The 11990-nt window shown below is 47.7% G+C and overlaps 1 protein-coding gene across 1 annotated transcript; it reads right to left on the bottom strand.

The window, feature by feature from the left end:
• Positions 1 to 452: 452 nt before the first annotated feature.
• Positions 453 to 11554, bottom strand: RBP7 (retinol binding protein 7). The gene is made up of 4 exons (XM_082685361.1): positions 10872 to 11554; positions 3336 to 3514; positions 3102 to 3203; positions 453 to 701 (listed from the first exon to the last, which is right to left on the bottom strand). Exons 1-4 carry the CDS (start codon positions 10942 to 10944, stop codon positions 651 to 653), a joined length of 405 nt encoding a protein of 134 aa, XP_082541487.1. The 5' UTR covers positions 10945 to 11554; the 3' UTR covers positions 453 to 650.
• Between the last annotated feature and the right edge of the window lie 436 nt (positions 11555 to 11990).

Raw genomic sequence — 11990 nt, 5'->3', positions numbered from 1 at the left:
ACTCTGGGGACAAATCTTAGCTCTGCCACCCCACCTTTCAGATTCTTCATGACAGGGTCCCTGCTGCTTCCAGCCTCCTCTGATTTCTCTTACCACTCCACCCACATACGCCCATGCTCCAGCAAACGCAGTCTTTCAGTTCCTCCAACACCCTCCAACTTACCCCCAGCCTTTTAGTTAGAATGCTGCCCGATGCTTCCTGCCCACTCGTGCTTCAGTTCTGAGCTTAGAGACCCCCCTGCTACCCCCAAGCCCTGCCGCCCCTTGCCCGTCCCCAGAAGTCCAGTGTCCCCACTGAGCTCTCATAGTTGCTCGTACTTAACACCGTGGTTCTGAGGCTTGTTTTGTCCTTTTCTTCACTAGACTTTGAAGACAGAATTACATCCTGTTCATTGCTGTGTCCTGGTGCATTTTTTCAAATAATAGGATACACTAATTAGGAGAGAAAAAAGTCGGGGTCGTTGGACAGGTTTATTGAAACGGGGCCGTTTTGCCACAGTCTGAGTAAATCACTTCTGGTACAGGCTGTGGGACAGCTCTCCCACCACAGGTTCCTGTCGCCAGACCAGGACAGACGAACATCTGTTCACTTGGGGATAGATTTCAACATGAAGCTGCGGTCGCATGTGGGCTCTGGGGCTGGATACGGCTCACGCTCTCTGGAACGTCTGTTTGCACACTTGGCCTTCACAGAACATTTCCTAGGGACAAAGGGGAACAGGAGGAGAAAGAAGATGCATGGGCAAAGTGGGTGATGATTATTATTATTACTCACAACAGTGCTGACACGAAATCTGCGGTGTCTTTTCCAACTGGGTGTCCAACAGTTCAATTCGATTCTGACATTAATGACCCAGAGCTAGTGCAGACCCCACAGGTGAGGGGCTCAGTCCCCAAAACTGCCCCTACGTCAGACATCAGTCACAAGAAGCCCCCCCGAACTCCTGACCCAGCAGCTACGAGCGGGATTCCCACAACCCCCTCCTCAGTTTCAATAATTTGCTAGAATGGTTCACAGAAACACTCTTTACTTACATTTATGGTTTATTATAAAGGATCCAACCCAAGAACAGCCAAGTAGATGCATAGGACACAGTGTGTGTATGTGGGGGGTGTGCCGACCTTCCAGGCCGCCTCCCGGAGCGCCACCTTCCCAGCACATCAATGTTTTCACCAACTATGAGGCTCTCCAAAACCCTCTCGTTTAGGGGTGTTGGTGGAAGTTTCGTTATATAGGGATGGTTGACTAAATCTTGGGCCATCTGGGAGACCCCAATCTCCAATCATCTCCTTAGCCTACAGGAGACACTCATTGGAGATTCCAAGGGTTTCAGAAACCAGGCACAAAGACCAAATATTTATTTTATATTATATCACAGCATGGACGGATTGTCCTATGAGTGGCCTCAGAGGAAGGGTCCCTCTATTCTTGGCTTGGGCAGAGTTCACGGATATGCCAAAAAAAGACAAATGCAATTTGAACATTACTTCTTACCACCAACAAATCTGTATATCCTCAAAAGTATTTGGTGTTTTCTTTGAAGTTCCATATTACATTTTTGTGACGGCATATTGTTTATTCATTCTTAATTTTGTTTGTGTAAGATTTATCAATCTAGGATTTTAAGATAAGGGCTCTAATTTAGTTTTCACTGTTCTGGCTTGGACTTCATGGACATTGAGGCAAAAAAGGTGTAGAGTTGAAAGCACACATTTTTATCAGACCTGGATTTGCATCTCCACTTGGAAGCCATGGGGAATTTCTAAATCTCAGTCTCATTTGTAAATGGGAAAAATTGTGTCCCTTTCACAAGACTGTCTTGAAGACCAAGTCAGATAGTGCATGCAAAGGTTTAGCACAGTAACTGAGCCCAAAATCATCACTCGAAAAATGTAAGCCATTCTAATATATATAGCAGGAAGCAATTCTCATTTAAAAAGCCAAAATCAGGGCACCTGCGTGGTTGGTCATTAAACATCTGCCTTCAGCTCAGGTCATGATCCCAGGAGCCCCGTGCGGGATTCCCTGCCCAGTGGGAAGCCTGCTTCTCCCTCTCCCACTCCCCCTGCTCGTGTTTGCTCTCTTGCTGTCTCTCTCTCTGTCAAATAAATAAATTAAATAAACAAAAAGTTGTAGTTAAGCCTTGATGTACAATTTTATATCTTCTCTCTCTCTCTCTCTCTCTCTCTTTCTTTTTAAGCAGGCTCCCACCCAGCACGGAGCCCAATGAGGAGCTTAAACTCACAACCCTGAGATCAAGACCTGAGCTGAGATCAAGAATCGGACACTCAACCGATTGAACCACCAGACACCCCCATACCTTCTAAATTATAGTTAGAAATTATTGATTAGCTTGAGTTATAATTTGTATGTTCACAAAATGCTGGTGGCATCAGCAAGGAGATGACCTTTCGGAAATGAATAAGGTGGCTAAGTAGAGAGCGGTAATGATGCGCGCGCCTCCGACAAGGGTTCTCTGGATTCTTCCTGAGGAAATAAATCCACGGATGCAAAAGGCTCTGTTGATGTGAATTTAAGCAATGGCAGAAACATTATACTCTGGAACAATATACTCCTGGACACTGAGATTATGGAAATGTTTTTTAAAAATGATAGTTCACCAACCTGATAGAATAGTATGAAGCCAGTTTACTACCTTATTTTATATATATATATAATATATTAAGGTAATGTAATATATACATATATAAATTTTCTTCTTCTTCTTTTTTTTTTTTTAAGATTTTATTTACTTATTTGAGAGCCTGAAAGAGAGATAGCGAGAGAGAGCAGGGAGCCCGATGCGGAACTCGATCCCAGCACCCTGGGATCACAACCTGAGCCAAAGGCAGACGCTTAACCAACTGAGCCACCCAGGCGCTCCTCTATATTTTTTTCAATGAACACATCATGAATTCAACAGGAAAATTATTTTGAAACCCGGAATATGTTTTGTCGTAAATGAAAAAGCAGAATACTCCGCCAGAGACCAGAAGGTGACAGGCCAGACTGAGAACAGTGGGCTGGAATGCTTTCATTCCACAGTCATGGTTTCACCAGCATCATCTCATCGGATGTACGAACACGGTGTGGCAAGTACCAGATGGAGTCTGTCCCCTTCAATCCAATGGGTCCAGCCTCTGTTCTTCTTCTCCCCCTTCTGGACACAAGTGAGTCTGTCATTGTCCCAGGTGACCAAGCTCTGCGTGAGAGAGGGGACAGACAAGAGGCTGGTTTGCCGTGGCAGGTCCTCAGCGGGTGCTAAGAAAGCCGAGTTAATCTTGCAAAATCAAGAGCTTATATTATCATTTGAAAAAAAAATTATTTTTTTTACCTTGCATTTCCTGTTATCCAGCCCTTTATTATCCTCATCAAATTCTTCTCCGACTTTAAATGTAACAAGGTAGTTCCTCAGGCTGCTGTATGTGTGGATGCTAAAGGAATCCCCATTTTGCTCAATCACTTTCTGTGGCTTCAGCAACTTGGCTATTTTGCGGGTAGCGAAGTCAATACCTTAAAAGACAATTTTTATTTATTTATTTATTATTTTTTAAAGATTTTATTTATTTGGGGCGCCCGGGTGATTCAGTGGGTTAAGCTGCTGCCTTCAGCTCAGGTCATGATCTCAGGGTCCTGGGATCGAGCCCTGCATCGAGCTCTCTGCTCGGCGGGGAGCCTGCTTCCCTTCTTCTTTCTCGGCCTTCCTCTCTGCCTACTTGTGATCTCTCTCTGTCAAATAAATAAATAAAATCTTAAAAAAAAAAGATTTCTAAAAAAAAAAAAATTTTATTTATTTATTTGATACCGAGAGAGAGACAGTGGGACAGGGAACATAATAAGCAGGGAGAGTGGGAGAGGGAGACATAGGTTCCCCACTGAGCAGGGAGCCCGATGTGGGGCTCAATCCCAGGACCCCAGGATCATGACCTGAGCCAAAGGCAGCTGTTTCACTGACTGGGCCACCCCGGCGCCCCAAAAAACAATTTTTAAAAAAAGAAGTCTCGGAGCACCTGGGTGGCTCAGTTGGTTAAGCGACTGCCTTCGGCTCAGGTCACGGTCCTGGAACCCTGGGATCGAGTCCCACATCGGGCTCCCAGCTCCATGAGGAGTCTGCTTCTCCCTCTGACCCTCTCCCCTGTCATTCTCTCTCTCACTGTATATCAAAGAAATAAATAAAATCTTAAAAAAAAAAAACTTAAAAAAAAATAGGTCTCAATGTTCACTCAAGATGCAAAAGTGAAGAATTTGGCCGGTGTCCTCAGAATCCCTGCATATCATGGCTAGTGTTTCGTTGATGATTTCAGTGCCAGTTGGTGCCGAAACTGGATCTATAGGGAGTTGTCCTGGCAGAACTCTATCCAAAGACTTGATTTAAAAAGCTTGAGGGGCACCTGGGTGGCTCAGTGGGTTAAAGCCTCCGCCTTTGGCTCAGGTCATTGTCCCGGGTCCTGGGATCAAGCCCCTCATTGGGCTCTCTGCTCAGTGCCCGCCCCCCGCCTCTGCCTGCCTCTCTGTCTACTTGTGATTTCTGTCTGTCAAATAAATAGATTAATAAAATCTTTTTTAAAAAAAAGCTTGAACAGCTTTCATGGAAGAGTCATTGGCCAACTGTACCTCAGGTAATGAATTTGCAGTCGGGCCTGGAAGCAGCAGTCCCAGCAGCGGAGAAGAGGATAAAGAAGCCAAGGGGACAGGACTCGGGCCCAACCCAAACTCAAGCACCGCAACTCAGCCTTCGTCCGCTTCATGAATTTACACTTGGGATTAAGACAGCATTTGTTATAGACGACTGAGGAGTCCCTGAACTCTACCTTTGAAACTAAGAATACACTTGATGTTCATTAATTAAATTTAAATAAAATTTAAAAAAAATTTTAGGGGTGCCCGGGTGGCTTAGTCATTAAGCATCTGCCTTCGGCTCAGGTCATGGTCCCAGGGTCCTGGGATCGAGCCCCGCATCGGGCTCTCCGCTCAGCGGGGAGCCTGCTTCTCGTTCTCCCACTCCCCCTGCTTGTGTTCCCTCTCTCTCTGTCTCTCTCTGTCAAATAAATAAATAAGATCTTAAAACAAGCAAACAAACAAACATGTTTTAGTTCACTGTGTAAAGTCATAATGATGTAGGAAAGATGTTAAGGTTCAAAGCCAATGGCCAAGAAAGAATTCTTGAAATGTCTTTGGTGCAAAATGGTAGTTTTATTAAAGCACAGGGACTGGGCTTGTGGGCAGAAAGTACTGCACTGGGGTCACAAGGAGTGGCCCGTTAAATGCTTTCAAGTTGGGAGTGGTTTAGGGATAGAGTAAGTCTCCCAGGTACTTCAGAAACAAGGTTTCCAGGTTCCTGAGGGGGCTAGTTATTGTTAGGAGAAGGTCCTTTGTTACCGTCTAGTAAAAACTCAATCATGAGACCCTTCAGATGTATACTGGTGGGTCATATGCTTGGAGGAGGATCGCCAATTTGGATCTTGAGGGACAGAGAGAAAGGAAGTTTCCATAGGAATTTTATACGTTAAAGTAGACATAGAGGATCCTGGGAGTCGGGCTAAGATTGCCTTTCACCCTTAGCAAGGGTCAGCATTGGGGTATCTGAGCTCCAAGGGGAAGGTCACTCTACCTGTTTCAAGGACTTGACAATGGACTATAGGAAGAAAGGAAACTGAATTTTTCTTTTCCCTTTCTTTCTCACATCAATAAGAGGTGGTGAAGACAGGAGAGAAGGCTAATTCACGAAATGTACTTATTAATCAACTCAAACAACTGCATTTAAAAGGAGTTTTAATTTTTTAACATAATATAGGATTATTATAGGATTTCTACGAAAGTCTCCTTGCAATAGAATTTTCTTTGATAATTTTTTTATCACGATAAAATATACCTAACATAAAATTCACTGTTTTATCCAATTTTAAGGCATACAGTTCAAGGGTGGTAAGTAGATTCGCAATGTTGTCCAGTCACCACCGTTATCTGATTCTAGAACTTTTTCATCCTCCTGGGCAGAAACTCTGTTCTTGATGGGGCTTAGGTCATGCTCCCCCCAAAATATGGTAGCTTGGCATATGGAGTAGTTGGAGCTGAAGGAATTTGAGGAATGGTATGTGGGAGAACAGCTCTCGGACCTTCCCCTCAGGCAAGTCCTAAGACCCTCATACAAGGGTGGCCTCTACAACGGAGGTTAGGGGCATCCTTATCTCGGAAACCGCGGGACACGGAGGAGAATCTGAAAACAGTGCTTGCTAAGTTTCCTAGTTTGCTTTTTATGTTTCAGTTCTAGAATTTCTATTTGTTTCTTTCTCAATTCTGCTGTGTTACTTTGTATAGATTCTGATTCCTTGCCATAATTAAGCTCAGCTTAACTGCTTCTTGTTCTATTTCGGATAATACCGGGGTCTGGAGACCCTGTTTCTGTTGTTGGTTGTTTTTATGGATTCTTGCTATCAGGGTCCTTTAATTTTTTTAACAGCTTTACTGTGATATAATTGATGTACAAAAAGCAGTTACGTATGTGCAATTCAACGTGTTTGGACTTCAGCAAATACCCACAGTCACGGCAACAGACAGAGCCATGATCACCGTGACAGAGCCAACACCTTCCAGAATTTTCTTGTCATGTGTTTTTGTCTCCTTAGGTACTTGCTTGACTGTGATTATTTCCTAGGTATTGTTTCCGTACAGTGTGCACGTAGAGCGGACATAATGTTCTCTTCCTCCAGAGAGGGTTGCTTTCAAGGCCACCAGCTATCTGGACGCATCTGAATTCAAGTTCAAGTCTTGAGATTTTTCTGGGCCATCGAGATGATTCACAGTGAAACTACACTCTGTTCAAAAGCTGTTTACTTCCCGGTCTCCCTCCCTTGCTTCTCAGGCGCAGCTTTTCAGAATCCCAATCCAGAATAGGGGTTTACAGGGTCTCTACCCCTGGCTGACTCAGGACTCCCACTTTTGCCCCCTACGGCAATCCTGCACAGCTCCCCCCACTGCAGCTTAGTCAGACAAGCACCCTGAAGAGAGGAGCCACCCTAAGTGCTGGGCTCCCCTCTCTGGATCCTTATTCTCTCCTAGACCTTGGCATGATAATTCTTTATCATTTTGGACCTCTCTCACATTCTTTAAGAAGTTCATATACACACAGAAACAATTCAAGACCTTGCTCTCTTCCTCCAAAAATACTCCCCCCACCCTTGGTTTGTTTTATTTTGTTCTGCTTTAATTGCTTTTAAGGCTACTAGCTGAAAATCCTTGTATAACTTTTGACTCCCTCAACACTTCACTACTAATAGCCTCCTAGTGACGGGAAGCCTTCCCAATAGCACAAACGGTTAATACACATTTTGTGTGTTATGTGTATTAGATGCTGTATCCTTACAATGAAGTAAGCTAGAGAAAAAAAATGTCATTAAGAAAATCATAAGGAAGCGAAAATACATGAAGAATTCTATACTGAATTCATATTTTTAAAAAATCCTCATATAAGCAGACCCGCCTAGTTCAGACCTGGTGTTCAGAGTCAGCTGGAGTTCCATTCTGCAGTTGTTCTAAGGACCACCTGACACATCAGAGAGCAGCACTTCTTGAATTTTAATTGGCGTCTGAATCACCTGAGAATCTGGTTCGATGCCGATTGTGATGCTCTAGATCTGGGGTCTGGGGTGAAGCTCAGAGTTTACAAGCTAAGAGGTGCCTGCTAGGGGCGCCTGGGTGGCTCAATGGGTTAAGCCTCTGCCTTTGGCTCAGGTCATGATCTCAGGGTCCTGGGATCGAGCTCCACATCGAGCAGGGAGCCTGCTTCACCCCCACCCCACCCCCACCACCTGCCTCTCTGCCTACTTGTGATCTCTCTCTCTGCCAAATAAAATAAAATAAAAGAAGTTCCTGCTAGTTCTGAGTAACAAAACCCTACCCTTTGCTTGTCCTGAGCCCCTGATCTGCCTCAGGGAGACCGGGTAGACCCTGGAGTCTGTGTTCCTTATGTCTTTTCGATCGCTTTCTTCCCAGCTTGTGAGGAACTGGCAAGAGGTTTTAAGTCTGATTTCAGCTATCGTATAAAATGCAAGCGATCTCTTGTAACTGAGTTACTTAGAATATCAGATCTGACCCAATGACCTCGGTTAACAAAAGGGGAAGCTAAAGGAACTGACAAGTTACGTAACTTTGATTCGATGACCCACAGTCAACGGTGAAGCTCGCTGGGCTTCCGGTGTGGCGCTCTGTTACCCTAAAAGGCCTCTCTATTCCAGAAACCCTTAATGCCCTTACAATTCTTTGGAAAAAGAGATTGAAAGTAAGACTTATGTGTGTTGTCAAGATCCAGTATCTTTCTGGAACCTGAACCAAAAGTAAGAATAGGGGTTGTGAGGCAGGATGCTGACTCAGTACTACACAGGTTCATCCTCTGGGAAGGAAGTTGCATGATAAATAAATATGTCGAGTAAACAAATAAATAGCCTGTTAGCTTCTAGGATTGAATACGGTGGCAGATCATTGTTAAGCCTCTACTGACATCATGGGGGAAAAAAAGTATCAAACAAGGAAATCATAGGAGAGCATACAGAAAAGCAAGAAAGTATGGGGACAGGTGAAGGATGGTACTAACACTGTGTGAAAAACACTTATTCGGAGGTGCGGGAGGCTGCTTTGTAATACCAGACGGACTTAGCACAGGATGTCTTCCTATACTTGGAATGGTGAATCTGACTCCATTCACTTTTGCCCTAAAAGCCGGGGAGATTGTCACAAACACAGTACACAGCAAGGCAACATTCAAAGCCATCACCTGACATTTCGCCTTTGTCCCCCACACAAGTAGCCAGATCACAGGCAGATAAATCAGGGAAGAAAGCACTTATGGTCACATGTCACCACTAATTTGGAGGTGGACAGGTAAGTAACGTACGAGGACCTATCACCTTTGGGAAACATAAGCATTCATTCCTTCTTAGGAATTGGAAACAGAAAGGAAATGAGATTCAGGTTGAAGGGAGAGCAGGATAAGACACCCCAAAATATTGCGACTCTGGCATACAGGGGAGAAGGCAACCGGGAAGGAAGAAGCCGACAGAAGGAGGCTCTCTGCCTTACTCCATTTGCCTAAAAGCAGGACACAAGTTTGTAAAGTTGTCCCCTCGCCCCTCTGTTACAGGACAGGCAGAAGGTAGGGAGGCGACTCCAGACTCTTCGCAGCTGGGCGATGGCCCCAGAACTACATAATAAACCTTCCCAACCAGCCTCTATTTTCTGTTGGTCTCCCCTTGTATTGTTAGTTACCTTCCCCACAATTTGCCCCCCTACAAACTCAAAGTCTCTGTCTTGTCACTTCTCTACAGAGTTACTCCTTGCTAAAGTGCTCTACAGCCCCGTTCAAGTTCCAACCGCACAACACGGAGGGGCTGCCAGGTGCCCTCACGGGGCAGGGGCAGCTGACTTCCGGCGGTTAATCCATCTTTCGCTGATCTAATTCACAGGACCCCAGCCAACGAACCTAGGATGGAATGAGCAAAATATTCCTTTCCTTTGCTACAGGGTCTTATGGTGGCCTGAATCAGAGTTAGCTTGAGAAGCCCCCCACTTCCCTACTTAGTGTGAGAAAGGAACAGAAGCCTACCAAAAGCAGCCAACTCTTAAAAACACACCGGGACCACAGAACTGTACATTTCAAAAGGGTTAAAATGGCCATTTTTATGGTATATACATTTTACCTTTTTTTTTTTTTTTTTTAAGAAACAATTTGGACCCCTCCTTCCCTCTCAATTTATAGATGGAAAAACAGACCCAGTGTCAGATAAGGAGAAACCAGGACAGCTGCCGGGTCCCCAGGCTCCCTGCAGCTCTGGTCACTGACTGGCATCACTCAGGGGAAGGTGCCGGGCACAGAGGTGCTCTGACGCCGGCATCTGAACAATGACAGTGAGAGCTGTACAAACCGGGCATCCGTAAGGAGGGAGAGGCGTTCTACCGGGGCCTTCTTGAAGCCGCCTGGGAAGCAAGGTCATGGGTCAGACCCCGGCACCCCTTACATACCCCAGGCGACCACAGAATCCCTTTACCACCGGCAGACCAGGCTCCCTGCTATGCGCTGGGGGGAGCAGGGCCCGGCAGGGTGGGGGTAGAAGCGACACCTCCAGGCATCCGCCACCGTGCAGGGCTGGCACTGCACCCTTGCGGCTGAGCGTGGGTGACCACCAAGGGGTCTGGGTTTCTTGTCCCCCCTCACGCCTTCCAGGGGAGTGGGGAGGTCAGAAAATTAATTTCCAAAGCGGTTTCAACTCTAGCGGGCACCAGAGTCGCCTGGTGCGGGGCGCGGGGACCTCGTGCAGCGGAGTGCCGCCCGCAGCTTGCGACTTGGAGGGCCGGCGACCTCCGTGGCAGAGTCACCCAGAGCCCCACCGCACGCCCTCTCGCCCGTAGGACGCCCATCGGACCCCGGAGTCCTCCGGCGAGGTGGCCGGCGCCTCAGCCGTCCGCGGTGGGGCGGGAGACTTGGCCAAGGGGAAGACAGAGACCGTCGGGGGCAGCGGCGGACAGACCCGCGACGGGGGCGCAGAAAGGAGGCGGACGCGGACGGGGATGGAGGATGGACGGGGCGGGGGTGGACGCAAGGGGGGTGCAGGGAGAAGGGGGTGGAGGACGGGGACACAGGGAGATGGAGGGACAGGGGGTTGGCGTGACAGTGCGTGGTCGGAGGTAGGGACACAGGCCGGGGAGACTGGGAAGCAGGGTGCGGGGGGTGGGGGGGGACGGGAGGGATGGAGCACAGGGAGACCCGAGGGGAGACCCGCGGAAGAGGGGACGGGGCGCCGGCCGCCCCGGGAGACGGACGCCCCGGCCAGGCCCGGCGGCCTCCGCGCCGACCCCAAGACGGCCCCTCCCGCCCTACCTAGGGCCACCATGTAACCCGCGAAGTTGTCGCTGCTGAGCAGGTTCCAGGTGCCGCTGAGGTCGACGGGCATGGCGGGTCAGCGCGACCGCGGCCGGCGGGAACCCGGCTTGTCTGCGGGGCCGGGGACGCGGGCCGGCGTGGGGACGGCGGCGCCGGGAGGAGCGGAGCCTCGGACGCCCCCGCTGGGAAACCCTGCGGGCTCCGCACGCGCCCGGGTTTTTCTGCCCCGCGCGGCCACGCCTGCTTCCCCCGCCTCCCTCCTGCCCGCGAACTCCGCCCGGGGCGCGCCCCACGCCGTGCTCCCGGCCACGCTCCTCTCCGCCCGCTGGGAATAATGACCAAGAGAAGCCTGCAGGCTCATGGCATTGATTAGCGTTTCTGGCCCATAAACCCAGCTCTGTGGTCTCTCAGTATACACAGAGGGTTGTTCTCGCGCCCATCCAGCCGTCCTGGGACGAGTGACCACCTGGCAGCTCTGACAGGTGGCAGTGGCATCGCTATGAACCCGCTGGCCTTTTTGCCTGCTGGTTACCTCACCGTCATGAACTGGCTGCTGGGATTCCAGCCAGCACTTCCACCTTCCAGGTGAGGAGGAAGGGGCAAAGCACCATCTGCCATTATCCCTTCCTTAGATTCCTGCTCACGGTCATTGCCAAGGCTATGTCACATGCCCCTTGTAACAGCAAAGGAGCCTGAGGAATCTCGCAACTGGGGTTCAGTCTTGACAGTAGAGAAAGGCCAGAACGTAGCTAACCCAGAATATTAGCCACAAACACCAACTATATAGGCTGGCTCCAAAATTTAGAGTCTATTTCTGACCTCACCCATCAGCTCCAGACTCAATTATGTATTTATATTTAATATATATTAAAGTTTTATATTTATATGTATCTTAAATATTGATATTTTTCTTTATATTATTTATTAATATCAATCTTTAAATATATATGTTAAAGATTTTTTTTTCATTTTATTGTGTTTTAAATAGGCTCCACACTCAATGTGGGGCTTGAACTCATAACCCTGTGATTACGAGTCGCATATTCTACCAACTGAGCCAGCCAGGTACCCCAAGATTTTATTTTTAAGAAATCTCTAAACCTAGTTGGGGCTTGA

The sequence above is a fragment of the Mustela nivalis genome, assembly GCF_964662115.1.
Source record: "Mustela nivalis genome assembly, chromosome: 10".
NCBI classification, from domain to species: domain Eukaryota; kingdom Metazoa; phylum Chordata; class Mammalia; order Carnivora; family Mustelidae; genus Mustela; species Mustela nivalis.
The sequence above is the reverse complement of the archived record's forward strand: the minus strand, read 5'-3'. Positions and strand labels throughout refer to the sequence as shown.

Excerpts from the sequence above, each read along its gene's own strand:
- RBP7 (XM_082685361.1), bottom strand. The coding sequence starts at position 10,944 with ATGCCCGTCGACCTCAGCGGCACCTGGAACCTGCTCAGCAGCGACAAC. Across the intron at positions 3,515-10,871 it reads GGGTTACATGGTGGCCCTAG|GTATTGACTTCGCTACCCGC; the intron begins GTAGGGCGGGAG and ends TTGTCTTTTAAG. Across the intron at positions 3,204-3,335 it reads TGGATAACAGGAAATGCAAG|AGCTTGGTCACCTGGGACAA; the intron begins GTAAAAAAAATA and ends TCTCTCACGCAG.